This window comes from Lepus europaeus, chromosome 8, assembly GCF_033115175.1.
Source record: "Lepus europaeus isolate LE1 chromosome 8, mLepTim1.pri, whole genome shotgun sequence".
NCBI lineage: Eukaryota > Metazoa > Chordata > Mammalia > Lagomorpha > Leporidae > Lepus > Lepus europaeus.
This window is the reverse complement of record NC_084834.1, coordinates 15,241,510-15,256,191: the sequence shown is the minus strand read 5'-3', so window position 1 is coordinate 15,256,191 and position 14,682 is coordinate 15,241,510. Positions and strand designations below refer to the sequence as shown.

The 14,682-nt window shown below is 58.2% G+C and overlaps 1 protein-coding gene across 1 annotated transcript in view; it reads left to right on the top strand.

Annotated features, from left to right (window-relative positions):
• XPO7 (exportin 7) overlaps positions 1–11,441 on the top strand; it is a 98,738-nt gene extending 87,297 nt beyond the window's left edge. Inside the window, exons 20-28 of the mRNA XM_062199418.1 lie at positions 1,538–1,626; positions 2,212–2,319; positions 5,162–5,244; positions 5,434–5,648; positions 5,747–5,885; positions 7,839–7,999; positions 8,524–8,622; positions 9,350–9,477; positions 9,969–11,441. Coding sequence (XP_062055402.1) covers positions 1,538–1,626; positions 2,212–2,319; positions 5,162–5,244; positions 5,434–5,648; positions 5,747–5,885; positions 7,839–7,999; positions 8,524–8,622; positions 9,350–9,477; positions 9,969–10,062 — 1,116 coding nt within the window. The 3' untranslated portion in view covers positions 10,063–11,441. The remainder of the gene's footprint in view (positions 1–1,537; positions 1,627–2,211; positions 2,320–5,161; positions 5,245–5,433; positions 5,649–5,746; positions 5,886–7,838; positions 8,000–8,523; positions 8,623–9,349; positions 9,478–9,968) is intronic.
• The last annotated feature ends 3,241 nt before the right edge of the window (positions 11,442–14,682 follow it).

Genomic DNA, 14,682 nt, shown 5'->3' with positions numbered 1-14,682 from the left:
GGGTTGAGGCAGTCACCATTCAGGGCTGTGTGAAGGTGGAACACGCTGGGGACTGAAGCCAGAGCACCCATCAGTAGACAGATGTTCTTGAGAGCTGTCAGGGATCACCAGCGCCGTCCCCAGCACAGCACAAGTAGAATAAACCAGAAGAATCGCCTCACAGGTGGTTATAGCTGTCTCCCACATGTGTCATGTCCCATGTAGATTGGAAGACTGCTCTTAGCAACACAGCTTTTTTTTTTTTTTTTTTTTTAAGATTTATTCATTCATTTGAAATGCAGAAAGAAAGAGAGAGATCTTCATCCTCTGGTTTACTCCCCAGATGGTCACAATGGCCGGGGATGGTCCAGGCCAAAGCCAGGAGTCAGGAGCTTCTTCTAGGTCTCCCATGTGGGTGCAGGGGCCCAAGCACTTGGGGCTGTCTTCTTTTGCTTTCCCAGGCCCATTAGCAGGGAGCTGGATTGGAAATGGAACAGCCAGGATTTGAACCAGTGCTCATATGGGACACCAGCACTGCAGGCAGAGGCTTAACTTCTTCACCACAGCCCTGGCCCCCAAACTATTTGCTTTTATAGCACATTGTTAAAAAAGAAGTGCAGTGGTTGTTGCCAAAGTGAGGTGGGACCACCGCGTCTGCTACCTTTCCGACCACCCTGGTGACTTCCTGATTTTAAAAACAGTCCTAGGGGCCAGCGCGGTGGTGCGGCAGCTTAAAGCCGCCGCCTGCAGTGCCGGCATCCCATATGGGCACCGGTTCTAGTCCTGGCTGCTCCACTTCCTGTCCAGCCCTCTGCTGTGGCCTGGGAAAGCAGTAGAAGATGGCCCAAGTCCTTGGGCCCCTGTATCCACATGGGAGACCCGGGAGACCCAGAAGAAGCTCCTGGCTCCAGATCAGCTCAGCTCCAGCAACATTGCAGCCATCTGGGGAGCGAACCAGCAGATGAAAGATCTCTCTCGTGTTCCTACCTCCCTTTGTAACTCTTTCAAATAAATAAATCTTTTTTTAAAAAAAGTCCTGACTACTGTTCCTGGCCAGCAAGTGCACGTTGCTGAGCTTCCTCGCCCGGGCCCTCCTGCCAGCTAGCCGCACCACCGTGGGCGAGCACTGTGCCGCTGCAGGCTGTACGCCTGATGGCCAGGCACCCCAGCCGAAGGGACAGAGCCACACAGGCTCCCCTTTGTTTCCCTGGGGGCAGGGTTCCATTGGCGTCCCTCTGGGACACGGCCTTGAAGATGTAGCGCTTTCCTGCCTGTTGGACGGGCCTTTTTGCCTTCCAGCTTTTTACACACGATTTATCACTTTAGTATCTTGAAAGCTTTTCAGGCTCTGTTTTCGCTACAGTTGCCCAGTAACCATCCTGTTTCTTAGAAGAAGCTTCCAAAGCTAGCTTTTATGTGAAAAGATTCCGCTCTGGTATGGTGAAGATTGACCTGGAATATTGTGGAGCTGTGTGGGAGGGAGACCCCGCCCCCACCCTGGTCGGCTGGTTCCGGGTTTGGTTTTCTCCTGTGAACACGTTTCTGCCCTCTGTTGCAGCGCACTCTAGTTGGCCTGGTGAGAGACCTGAGGGGGATAGCCTTCGCCTTCAACGCCAAGACCAGCTTCATGATGCTGTTTGAATGGATGTATCCTGCCTCAGTCCAGGAGCCGGCCCCAGCAGGCCGCAGCTGATGGGCACTGGGGGAGGGGAGCGAGGTGTGGTGTGGCCAGAAGGTGGCAGCGATCCCCAGAGGTCTACGCAGCCTTCTGCAGTGGCCCGGTGGCGTAGCATTGTCTGAGACGCGCACAAGGGAGGTGGCTTCCTGGTTCCTTGGGTGGCCCCAGGTAGACAGCGGCCGTGCAGTGTTGCAGGAAGGAGAAACATCTCGGCCTGTTGCAGAATCAGCTCCTAGAAGGCGGCAGGCCCAGCGTCGCAGACCGGGTCATCTCAGACCTGGGGCCTTGTTCTCCAGCCGTGCCAGGGAGTAGCTGCTGCCCTGTCCCCTCAGAGAAGTAGTAGCAGTGTGACACACACGGTGCTCTTCAGAAGGCGGCGCTGTGTGAGCGGACGCGTTCCCAGAAGCCTGTTCAAGGACGGTCACTCGAGCGCCTTCTGGTCGGGCCCCAAGGTTAGAATGCAAGGCGCAGGAACGGAAGAAGTGCAGCGGGTGCTGTGCTCGAGCCGCGCTTCCCGTCTGGGTGCAGGGAGTTTGCCTTAGCTTCTCGTCCAGATACCCGTCCTACATGCCCATCCTGCAGCGGGCGATCGAGCTGTGGTACCACGACCCAGCCTGCACCACACCCGTGCTCAAGCTGATGGCGGAACTCGTTCACAACAGGTAAGCAGGGCTGCTTGTTCATGGGCGAGAACCTGCCTTACCTGGCGCTGGGACGTGTTGTGACAGGGTGGGATGCATTGCTGTCCAACGGGAGAGCTCAGGTGTGTGTGTATGAAGGGAGATACGCCCACCACACAAAGCTGCCTGCAGGAGATAAATCGCTTTGACGAGAGTCTCAAACATACAGCATACGTACCATGAAATGCACAGAAGGGTACAGACAAAGGAGTTTTGGGTCATCTGACAGCACTTGTTACCAATACCCAAAGGGCAAGCATGTGGCAGTAGTGCCCTCTCTTAGTTCATAGAGACCATTGAAAACGATAGGATGCGTCCAAGAATACCCTCTCTCAGGAAGGGCATGTATTCAGTAAATTACAGGTGGATCAGTAAGGATTTTTTTTTAAGTGAGAGACTTCCAAAACAAAATTACCGCTTTGGGGCAGGCGTTTGATCCAGTAGTTAGCATGCCACGTGGGACAGCCACATCTCACGTTGAAGGGCCTGTGTCCGAGTCCTGGTTCCACTCCCAGTGCCAGCTTCCTGCTGATGTGCACCCTGGGAGGCACAGGGGGGTCCAGTCCTCAGGTGCTGCCTCCCACACCTGTGTGGGAAATGGGTGGAGTTCCAGACTCCTAGCTTTGGCCTGGTTCAGTCCCAGCTGTTGCAGGCATGTGGTGTGTAAGCCAGGAGATGGAGGATCTCTGTACATTTTAGATTTTTTTTTTTTTAATGGAGGGGTGAGTGTGGCACAGCAGTTAAGTCACCACTTGGGACATCCGCTTTCCCTACCAGAGTGCCCGGTTCTGGTCCTGGCTCCTCTGCTTCCTATCCAGCCTCCTGCTCACGCGCAGCCTGGGAGGCAGCAGGTGGAGGCCCAAGTGCTTGGTTCCCCGCCACCCACATGGGAGCCTGGGATGGAGTTCTCGGCTCCTCACCGAAGCCTGGCCCAGCCCCAGCTCTTGGAGGCATTTGGGAAATGAACCAGCACACGAAAACTTCTGTCTCTCTGCCTTTCAAATAAAAGGAAAATATATTTGTTTAAGTTGTAGACTTTCCCAATACTATAGAGATGGTAAGAAGGAAAAAGTAAGCACCTTAGCTTTGCTGTGTCTGCCTCTCACGGTCGTCCTGAGAGTTAGTCATTTTGAAGCTGCCCGAGTGAGGGAATGGGCTGTACCTCACGGTGAGGCTTGTGTTCTGAGGTACTCACTAGAAGATGTATTTGGAAGCAGCTATTCTTTTTTTTAAAGATTTATTTGAAAGAGAGACAGAGAGAGAGGTCTTCCATCCACTGGTTCACTCCCCAGATGGCCACAACGACTACAGCTGTGCAGATCTGAAGCCAGGAGCCAGGAGCTTCTTCCAGGTCTCCCACGCGGGTGCAGGGGCCCAAGGACTTGGGCCATCTTCCACTGCTTTCCCAGGCCATAGCAGAGAGCTGGATGGAAAGAGGAGCAGCCAGGACTAGAACCGGCACCCATATGGGATGCCGGTGCTTCAGGCCAGGGCTTTAACCCACTGCGCCACAGCTCCGGCCTGTGGAAGCAGCTAGCTATTCTTGCCAAACACCTTCCTAGCTGTTTGCCTCCTTGACGTCACAGACAGTGGGAGAGACGGGAAACCAGAGATGATTGCAGGTAGTAACGCGTGCTGTGGAGAGGGTAAAACAAGGCAGGGACACAGAACGGACTGGGGGCGGGGGAGGCCTGGAGACTGACGCTCGTGCTGGGATCCGGATGACAGGTAAGGTTCTGGTCGTCTGCACAGACAGGGACTGTTCTAAACAGCGTGGCACCTGGCACGTGCACGCACACACACACCCTCCCCCACGGCGGGGCGGGCATTTAGCCTCACTGACGTGGGGAGCTACAGGAGGGTGTAGGCAGGGGTGAGTGAGCTCATTTACAGTATTGAGTGGTGCCGTCCTAGCCACCTGCTGTGTGAAGGAAGGAACCATGGTGGGGCAGAGGGGAGGCAGTGGATGGATTCAGGGGCACACGGGAGAGAAGAACCACGGATGGGAGCCTTTTACCCCCTTGAATCCAGTGAACAGTGAACAGGCGGGGTTGGGCATTGTGGTGCAGCTGCTTGGATACCCACGTCCCTGTCAGAGTGCCTGGTTCAAGTCAGCTTCCTGCTGAAGGAGGCCTGGGAGACAGCAGGTGTGGCTCAAGTTCTTGGGTCCCTGCCGCCTGCATGGGAGACCCAGGTGACATTCGGGGATCCTGGCTTTGGCCTGGCCCAGCCCCAGCTGTTGTGGCATTTAGGGAATGAGCTAGCAGATTAAACAGATATCTTTTTCTCTCTCTGCCTTTTAAATACTTTTTTAAGACACAAGCTACATCATTGGTTACATACTTTTTTTTTTTTTTTTAAGATTTATTAATTTGAAAGTCAGAGGTACACAGAGAGAGGAGGAAAGGCAGAGAGCAGAGAGAGCTCTTCCATCCGTGGTTCACTCCCCAATTGGCTGCAACCGCCAGAGCTGCACTGATCTGAAGGCAGGAGCTTCTTCTGGGTCTCCCATGTGGCTACAGGGGCCCAAGCACTTGGGCCATCTTCTGCTGCTTTCCCAGGCCATAATAGAGAGGTGGATCGAAAGTGGGGCAGCTGGGACTTGAACTGGCCCCTATAGGGGATGCCGGCACTGCAGGTGGTGGCTTTACCTGCTAGCCACAGTGCCGGCCCCTGGTTACATACCTGCAGCCAGCTTGGTTCTCACGTTAGATAGGCGTCTGCGTGTCTCACTGCAGAGCAGCCTGGGGACTCCCGAGAGCCTGCAGTGCCACAGTCCGTGCCCGACAACACCTCTGACTGTTCCCTGCTGTGCCCCGCTCAGGTCCCAGCGGCTGCAGTTCGATGTCTCTTCTCCCAACGGCATCTTACTCTTCCGGGAAACCAGCAAGATGATAACCATGTATGGTGAGTGCTCAGAGGCACTGGCCCTGCCGGGGACCTTGAGCTCTTTGGCCACACCGTGAGCAGCGCCGTGGCCAGGACAGTGTTACGGCGTGCTGCATTCCTCTGGCGTGCCAGCCATCCCTGCAGCCTGTGGGGGATAAAAACCGTCCGTCCCGACGTGGTTGAACACCTGAGCCCGTGTTTCCCCAGGCAATCGCATCCTGACACTGGGAGAGGTCCCCAAGGACCAGGTCTACGCCCTGAAGCTCAAGGGCATCTCCATCTGCTTCTCCATGCTGAAGGCGGCCCTCAGCGGCAGCTACGTCAACTTCGGGGTCTTCCGTCTCTACGGCGACGACGCCCTGGACAACGCCCTGCAGACCTTCATCAAGCTGCTCCTCTCCATTCCGCACAGCGACCTCCTGGTAAGCGTCTGGGCTGGCTGCAGGGGCGGAGCCGTTGGTTCAGATGTTCTCCTTGGCGCTGAGGTGCGCAGCGCCCGAGCTCCTCCTCCTCTCTCTAGGACTACCCCAAGCTCAGCCAGTCTTACTACTCACTACTGGAAGTGCTCACCCAGGACCACATGAACTTCATTGCCAGCCTGGAGCCTCACGTCATCATGTATATCCTCTCTTCCATTTCTGAAGGCCTCACTGCGCTTGGTAAGCACCTGGCTGGCCCGCCCGTCTCCTAGCTAAGTAACGAGGGGAGCGTGCCCTGACGTGCTGCGTACCCTGCGCCCAGCACACAGACCGCCCGGTACCGGGCACCATGGGAGGCAGTGGGGCAGTGAGGTGCAGCACAGCCTCTGTGCTGGGTGAAGCTGACCGACAAGGGCCTGAGCAGGGCTGAGAGACAGCGGCGTCTGGACGCTGTTGCCCGGGTTAGGAGGAGGGGGCCCCGACAGTCGGAGCAGCAGGCACTTGTGTCTGGACAGGAGAAAGCCAGGCAGCTGGCGCCACCGCACCCAGGTACAGGCCTGTGGCTCCGAAGCCCCATGAGGGCCACGGATGGGGTGGGGAGGCTCCAGCCCCTTGCCCAGTGAGGTTTCCATTGTCATCCCCATGGCTCTGCCCCACATGGTTTTCATTTAAAAACTTTTTTTTTTTTTTTTTTTTTTAAATTTGAAAGGTAGAGTTACAGAGAGGCAGAGAGAGAGAGATCTTCCATCTGTTGGGAAATGAACCAAATGGCCACACTGGCTGGAGCTGGGCTGATCTGAAGCCAGGATCTTCTGGATCTCTCATGCGGGTGCAGGGGGAGCCTAAGCACTTGGGCCATCCTCTGCTGCTTTCCCATACATAGCAGAGAGCTGGATCAGAAGTGGAGCAGCTGGGACTCGAACTGGCACCCATATAGCACTGGCCCCCACCCACTGTTTTCTAGGCTACCTTCTAGCTGTCTTAATAGGTGTGTGTGTGTGTTAGGCTGAGCAGACCATAAATGAAGTTAGACAGAATGACTTGGATGATCTGTGGTGAGGGAGCTATATCACTGCACTTTAAGAAAGTATTTATTACTGAAGTTTTTAAAGGTTTATTTATTATTTGAAAGTCAGAGTTGTAGAGGCAGAGAGAGGTCTTCCATCTGCTGGTTTCCTCCCCAGATGACCGCAATGACAGGAGCTGGGCTGATCCGAAGCCAGGAGCTTCTTCCGGGTCTCCATGCAGGTGCAGGAGTCCAAGCACTTGGGCCATCTTCTACTGCTTCCCCAGGCCACAGCAGAGAGCTGGATCAAAAGTGGAGCAGTTAGGACTCTAACCAGCGCCCACATGGGATGCTGGCACTGCAGGCGATGGCTTTACCTGCTATGCCACAGCTCCAGCCCCACCACCACTACCACTTGATTGTCATTCAGCGCCATCTGGTGACAGCCGTGTTTAATGCAACCCAGTCAAGGCAGGACAGCTTGCTTCTGGGAAACACAGGGGCCACTGCGTAAACCGTCAGCCCTCCAGCAGTCACAGTGTTGGCTCTGTGCAGGGTGTGTTCTTGTTCCAAATCTGTGGTTCCCCCAGAGATGCCACGGCTGTGCAGTGGGCTGTGGGGTTCATGAGATTCCCCCAGGTAACCCAGAACACGGGCTCACCTCTGACTCCTGGCATCTGAGCACAGCTCTTCCGTTACCAGCAGCATAACCTTCCCAAACGCTGGTTCCCTTGTGTGTGAAGTGGAATACCTGCCTCCTGGCGTACCCGTAGGGAGCTCAGCACTGTGTCTGGGACTGGCATGGGGGCGCAGCGAGTTAAACCGCCTTGCGGTGCTGACGTCCCGTATCAGAGCACCGTTCAGGTCCCCCCTGGTTCACTTCCGGTCCAGCTCCCTGCTGATGCTTCTGGGAAAGCAGGATGGAGTTCCAGGCTCCTGTCTTTGGCCTGGCCTAGACCTGGCTGTGGCAGCCGTCTGTGGAGTAGCCAGCAGGAGGAAGATAGGTCTGCCTTTCAAATCTGCTTAAAAAGTGGTTTCAATCCTGTTTGTGGTCATGTGACCTGTGGCACACACTCGCTTCCAGACTTACAAATCAGCCGCAGCACCCTGAGCCGTGGCCTTGGCGGACACGCCGCAGTCCACGGGCAGCTCCATAGCTGTGCTGCGTCCCCGCTCTCTCCCTGCAGACACCATGGTGTGCACGGGCTGCTGCTCCTGCCTGGACCACATCGTGACGTACCTCTTCAAGCAGCTGTCGCGCAGCACCAAGAAGAGGACGACGCCCCTGAGCCAGGAGAGCGACCGCTTTCTGCACATCATGCAGCAGCATCCGGAGATGATCCAGCAGGTAAACAGGGAGAAGCGCTGCCGGCCAGAGGCCAGGCCGGGCGACAGCACCTCCCCGGGCTCGTGCTGCCGCGGTGAAGTTTGGGGGTCGACATGGCAGGTGGCAGGGGATGCCGAGCTGGCCAAGTAACTGCCGGATGCAGGAGATCTGATGCAGTCAGGTTCTGAGTGTTACAGCAGCCCATGTGCCTGGGACCCATCTCCTGAGCTCTGTCCCTCCCCCATGGAAGAGCGTGAGCTGCCAGGTGTCCAGCCCGCTTCTGGCTTGTGCTGCTGTTTGCCAGACAGAACAGCGTGCCGGCCACGAGGACACGGTCTGCTCAGAGACACTGCCTGGTTCCCTGCAGTCAGGGGAACCGGAGTGGCCCCCTTGTGATGGGGTCATCAGAGCACTGTAAAGACAGGAACGGAAATAGCACAGACAGAAGCTGACCTTGAAATGAAGACGCGACGCTTGCCGGCTCACCTTCCTGCAGCCCAGCACCCCCTGGGCCTCTGCCTCCGAGCCTCTCTCTCGCCCTCTAGATGCTGTCCACGGTGCTGAACATCATCATCTTTGAAGACTGTAGGAACCAGTGGTCCATGTCCCGACCTCTGCTTGGCTTGATACTCCTAAACGAAAAGGTACAGGAGGCAGGGCTTGGCTGTGCCTCGCTCTCAGGGGCCAGGCACAGAGGAAAGCAGCTCTCAGAAGCGCCCTGGGGCAGGCGTGTGGGGCAGGCGTGGAAAGTCCCCACTTCACACCCTCATCCTGCTGGAGTGTGTGAGTCCTGCTCCCACTCCAGCGTCCCGGGAGGCAGCAGTGACGGCTCCCGCACACGGGAGGCCTGGCTTGGGCGCCAGACACCAGGCTCCTGGCTTCTGCCTGCTACGTGCAGCCTTTGGCCGGTGGAGGCATTTAGGGAGTGAACCAGAAAGTGGGCAGTCTCTCCCTGTGTGTTTTTGCCTTTCAGATAAATACAAAGAAATAAACGTTTTAAGAGCAATACCCAGGGATGGTAAAGCAGGGAAAAGGAGGCGGTCACTAACGTGGAACCCCACCCACCCACTGACGGTCAGAGTCCGCCTGGGTGGAAGGCGGGGTTTCCTCTGGGCAGTGTGCGAGGCCCTTTACAGGGAGAGTGTGCCTCTGCCTGCCGGCGACGGGGCCGGTCCGGACAGCCTGGAAGGAGTCAGGGCCAGATGTCGCACTGGTGACCTGCAGCGGGATGCAGGCGTCCTGCCAGTGGCTGCCTGACTGTTTTCCAAGGACCCAGTTTTAGCGGAAGCTGTCTCCCACAGCCCTGCAGGCGACAGGACTAGCCGTCCTGCCCACGGCCTCTGACCCTCGCTCCCACTCCTTGCCCCGCAGTATTTTTCGGACCTAAGGAACAGTATCGTGAACAGCCAGCCACCAGAGAAGCAGCAGGCTATGCACTTGTGCTTCGAGAACCTGATGGAAGGCATCGAGCGCAATCTTCTGACGAAAAACAGAGACAGGTGAGCGCAGGGGCCCTGGGCACGGGGGGCGGGGCCGCTCCCTCAGACCCGCCGTCCAGCAGAAAAGCCGACAGCTGAAGGTTCCGAGAGTCTGTAGCCAAGGATACGGATGTCAGGGTGTGAGAATTTGGACATTCTCACGGCACGGAGTGTTCAGAACCCCATCTACCGTGCACGTACCCAGAGCACCCTGACTCGGGCGCTAGGCTGGAGAGTCCTGATCTGGGCCCAGACTGCACATCTGGGGCTTCCATGAATGGTTAACTTACCTCATTGGGTTGCCCTGGCCGCGCTGCCCACTGCTGTGTGGTGAGCGCTCCCACACTGGGCGGCGCCGCCGAGCCCACTGCTCTCCCGGCAGCTTCCTCCTCCTGCTGCCCTCAGCCTGCGGGGCTCCCTGCGCCCCCAGCAGTGCCGCCGAGCTGCCTGCGGGCTTAGAAGCACCGTGCCACGCTCGGCTTCCCACCAGCCCCCACGCGTCCTGTCCGCAGATTCACCCAGAACCTGTCGGCGTTCCGTCGAGAAGTCAACGACTCGATGAAGAGCTCCACGTACGGCGTGAACAGCAATGACATGATGAGCTGACACCTCCCCAGACTCTACCTGTACAGAGCAGCGTCCCTCGGGTCTGGCCCAGAGGGGTGAACAATTGCAAGGGAGAGGGCCTGGCTGCTCCTGGCTCCCTCCTCCCGGGGTGTGGGGGAGAGGGCAAAGGTCACCTGGCTGCTTCCCCGGGGAACGGGTGTGAGTGCACTCAACTCGGGGCAGGGCGCTGCTGGTTCCTGGGGACGGGGTGGGGAGGGTGGTGGGAGGAGAGGAGCCAGAGACAGGACGCCTGCGCCTCCAGCCCCTCCTCCCGGGGCCTCCCGAGGGGGAGAACCCCCAGTGTCCTGCCACAGCCTGCCTTGTATAAACATGTACATTTTTTCATAACATTTTGAACAAGGTTTATATTGACTCAAGTTTAAAAACAAAAAGTGTGACTGAAAACTTTCTACAGAGTCTAGTGCTCCAGTGCTGGTGTGAGGGCTGTGTGCGAGTGCAGACGTGTTACTGGTGGCCTGCAGCTTTACTGGACAGGGGTGTGTGAGCGCGCACGTTCAGTGACGCAGTGTAGAGAGGCAGAAGTAAAAATCCCAAATGTCTATTTTTTCGTATCGCCCTTTCCTCGCCCCGGCAGTGGTCACGCCCTGTTACTGTATGAACCCTGGTCTTTAAGGACTCTAAGCCATGCCAGAGCAGCGCCCCGGCCCCCCAGGGCCGCGCGGCCCACCTGACAGTGTTCGGTGTCCTCGCTCCACCCTCCCTCCCGCGGGGCTCCCTCAGCCTCCCGCACATGCCTCTGCTCATTGGGTGTCAGTGTGTGTGAGGGGTTCTGGCAGAGAGGTCATGGCGCCGGGTGCTCTCGTGCGGAGCAGTTTGGATGAGGCCACCAGAGGCCAGCTGCGTGTGGCCAATACCTTTGTCTTCCCCAGCCCTGAGGCAGTGCGTGTGGACGTATGCGTGTGGATATTTATATATGCACCTGCACTCGCGAATGTACGGACTGGAGGAGGGGTTCTCAGTGACAAGGCCTACCTAGCATGGAGCAGTCAGCAGCCTCCCCCCCCCTTCAAAGTATACGTTTTTATAAAATGAGAACCATAGTAAATGTTTGGAATATTTAAAAAGAATGAACCTACAGAGGAAAAGCAACGGAGAAAGCTACGCGCCTTGTACTTTCCCCGCAACTGTCGCTGCTGGTTGTACCCACCTCCGGCTCAGCTCTTGCCACGGGCACTCATCAATTGGGTTCTGTTTTTCTTTCTCCTCCACCCCGAAACAAGCCTGTCGAGTTCCTCCCTTCTCTGGCGACTGCGGTGACTCCTTTCTCGCGTGATCAGGTTGGGATAGACGTGTGAGGGTGTTTGCTGCCTACGGTGTACGCATTGTGACCGCCAATAAACTTCAATGGTTTCTACTGACGCGGCTGCAGCCATCAAGTCTAGTGTGTGTCCAGGGACGGGGCGCTCTCAGAACCAGGAGGAGACTTGAAGCTGGGGTGTGCAAAAGCCAGTGGAGAGCACGCCCCTGCCCCTTACAGGGTCCACCTGTTCCTCACTGCATTACGTCGGACCCCATCCCTTTTAAAAGTAGGGCTGCTTTAGCGGGTGTATGTGTGAGCAAAGCCCGTCTGCCTCTCAGCCCTCGGGTCATCACCAGCACACAAGGAGTAAGTGGGAAAAGCTCAAGTTTAGTTCTGTTTTGTTCTGAATTCATTAATTTACTTATTTGGAGGGCAGAGAGAGAGAGAGGGAGACTTCCCACCCACCATTGACTCCCCGAACAGCCACAACAGTCAGGGTTGGACCGGGCTGAAGCCAGGAGCCTGGCGCTCCATCCAGGTCTCCCAGGTGGTGCAAATGTCCACTGCTTTCCCAGGCGCATTTGCAGGGAGCTGCATGAGAAGTGGAGCACGGGCTGCTGCCCCTGTGGCCTACTGTGCCACAGTGGTGGCCCCAGAAGACAAATGTCGCGTTCTAACATCTGTGGGGTGGGCTGCGTTACTCGTCACACCTGGCAAGTTCACGCACAAGTGATAGCCCCCGGTCTACTCTGCAGAAATCACAGGCCGGAGTGTTCAAATAAAGCGAGGCACTCTAGTCCGTGAGCTCACGCCGTGTTAGGGCCGTCGCTGCCAGCAGCAGCCGTGGGAAGTGTTAGGACAGCAGTGGAGTGAGGCCGCTCTGGTCCTCCCGGCCCCAGGTTGTCACTAAGGCAGACGGCTCCGTGTTCGCCAAGTGCCCTCTCCAGACTAACAAGCAGGAAAGCCTCTAGCCAGCATGCGGAGCGCTCCTTGTACGTGGTCCAGGAGCCTGGCCGTCCATCTCCGTAGTGGAGGAGGACCTGCAGGTTCTGGTGAAGCCCTGCCCCTCAGCCGGCTCCGTGACCATCAGCAGAGCCCCTGACCCACCCTGCACGTCAGGGCCCGCAGTGAGGGCACCTCCCACGGCCCCGTCAGGCCTGGCGGAGCAGCGTGCCCTCTGACTGGCGGGTACAAGGGGCATCCCAAAAATCGCTTTCATTTCCTTTGGTCAGAGAGGATGAGCTAGCGATTTCCTTTTAGTTTTCGGGGGTAGGGTGGGGGCTCCCATATCCCAGTTCCCTCTCCAAACTGGCGCTGGGTCACGCTGAAGCTGAGAGCTAGAAACTGCGTCCGGGTGTCCCACGTGGGTGCTGGGACCCAGTCACTTGAGCTGTCCCCACTGCGTCCCAGGAAGCTGGCATCAGAGTCCAGAGCCGGTAATCAAACCCAGGTACCCTGATGTGGGCATGTCAGCACGAACCACTAGGCTAAACGCCTTCCCCTAGTGAGCTCACGTGACTCACCGTAGTGTGAAACCTCCTTTTCCCCAGGGGTTCCGGGGTGAATGCCGTCAACACCGTGGTTGGGGATTTCTAGACAACCTGTGCACTGCGCTCCTCCGTTCGGGTGGCTTTGGTCAGTGACAAATCCTAGCTGATGTTGAGGCAGCGCAGGATGGTCCAAGCCCTTGGGCCCTGCACTCACGTGAGAGACCTGGAGGAAGCTCCTGGCACGACTGGCCCAGCCAGCTCCCGCTGTTGCGGCCATTTGGGGAGTGAACCAGCAGGTGGAACACCTTTCTGTCTCTCCTCCAACTCACCTCTCAAATAAGTTTTAGTGGGTTTTTTTTTTTTTTTTTCATTTGATTTATTTTGAAAAGTCTTCCACCTGCTGGTTCACTCCCCAAATGGCCGCAACAGCTGGATCTGAGCCAATCCAAAGCCAGGAGCTTCCTCCAGGTCTCCCACGTGGGTGCAGGGACCCATGGACTTGGGCCATCATCCGCTGCTTTCCCAGGCACATTAGCAGGGCGCTGGATCGGAAGCGGAGCAGCCGGGACTCGAACCATCACCTATATGGGGTGCCGGCGCTGCAGGCCCGGGGCTTAACCCGCTGTGCCGCGGCGCCGGCCCCAGGGTTGCAGCTTTAGTCAGGACTTCACAGTAGCAGCCTTGCTTTCTAACAGCCCACTAAGAACTTACATTCTCCAAACCGTGGGCCTACGGACCTGTTTCCCCCAAGTGAGAAAACGTCCTTTGAAATGTTAACCGGGTACCGAAGCCTCTCCGGGTAACAGCTCAGATCCAGGGCCCAGGCACCTGCCTGCGCCCTCTGCCACCAGCCAGCCCTGCCCTCGGCCAGGTCCAGAACCCTCAGTTGACATCCAAGCTGCCCAAGTCTCCTGTGCCAGAGTCGAGCGGGACGGCGACAGGAGGCCCGTGAGAGCCGCACGACTGCCAAGAAGCTTCAGTCTTGACTGGAAGCGTCTGCAGAGGAAGCTCGAAAGGGCAGGCGCTCAGCAGCCACGGCTGCACTGTGAGGCGCTAAGTACCGTCTGAGGGGGCCCTGGCTCTGCCGCTGCCCTCAGGTTTTTCGCGGGTGTCTGGCACCCCGAGGGCACGGTCTGCCAGCCCCTGCGGGGGGTGTGCAGGAACCGTGGTGAGCCGGTGGAAGCGGCTGCCGGCAGCGCGGGACACGGATCCACGGGGGAAAAGCGGTCCCCTGAGCGGGCGCCTCCGGTTCGCAGCCCCCGCCCTGCCGGCGCGCGCTCGGGCAGCAGGTGCCATGGGCCGGCCGCGTCTCCCACGGCCAGCCCCAGGACAGGACAGCAGGCCAGGCGGCGCCCACGGCAGTCCAGCGACAACTGCGCTTCCAGTCCGCACCGCCCAGCGGCAGAGCCAGCCGTCCCCTGCTGGCTGCAAGCGGCTGAATGACAGGCCACTCCGGACCGCTGCGGAGCGGCCCGGGCACCTGACTCGCCGGGCGCTCAGCTCCTGGAAGCAGCGTCTCGGGAGGCCGCCCGCCCCGCGCTCCGCCCGCGCCCCCCGGCCTGGCCCCGGCTTCCAGGACAACCCGGAAGTGACTCCCAGCGTCCCTTGCGTCGAAAAGAGGCGCCGGAGCCCACTGCGTCTGCGCACGCAGGCCACGCCCCAGGCCGCCCCCGGCTGGCCCCGCCCCGCCGGCCCGCGCAGGCGCAGATGGCTCTAGGTCCTGGCCAGCCTTCCTGACGAGGCCATGGCGCCAGGAGCAAGGGCCGGGTTCACGCGCGCCAGGGCCTCGCGCACCCTATCTGCTGAGGACGGGACCCTGGCCCGGCCCTGAGTGGGAAAGGCCCCTGGCTTGGAGGGGCTGTACGGAAG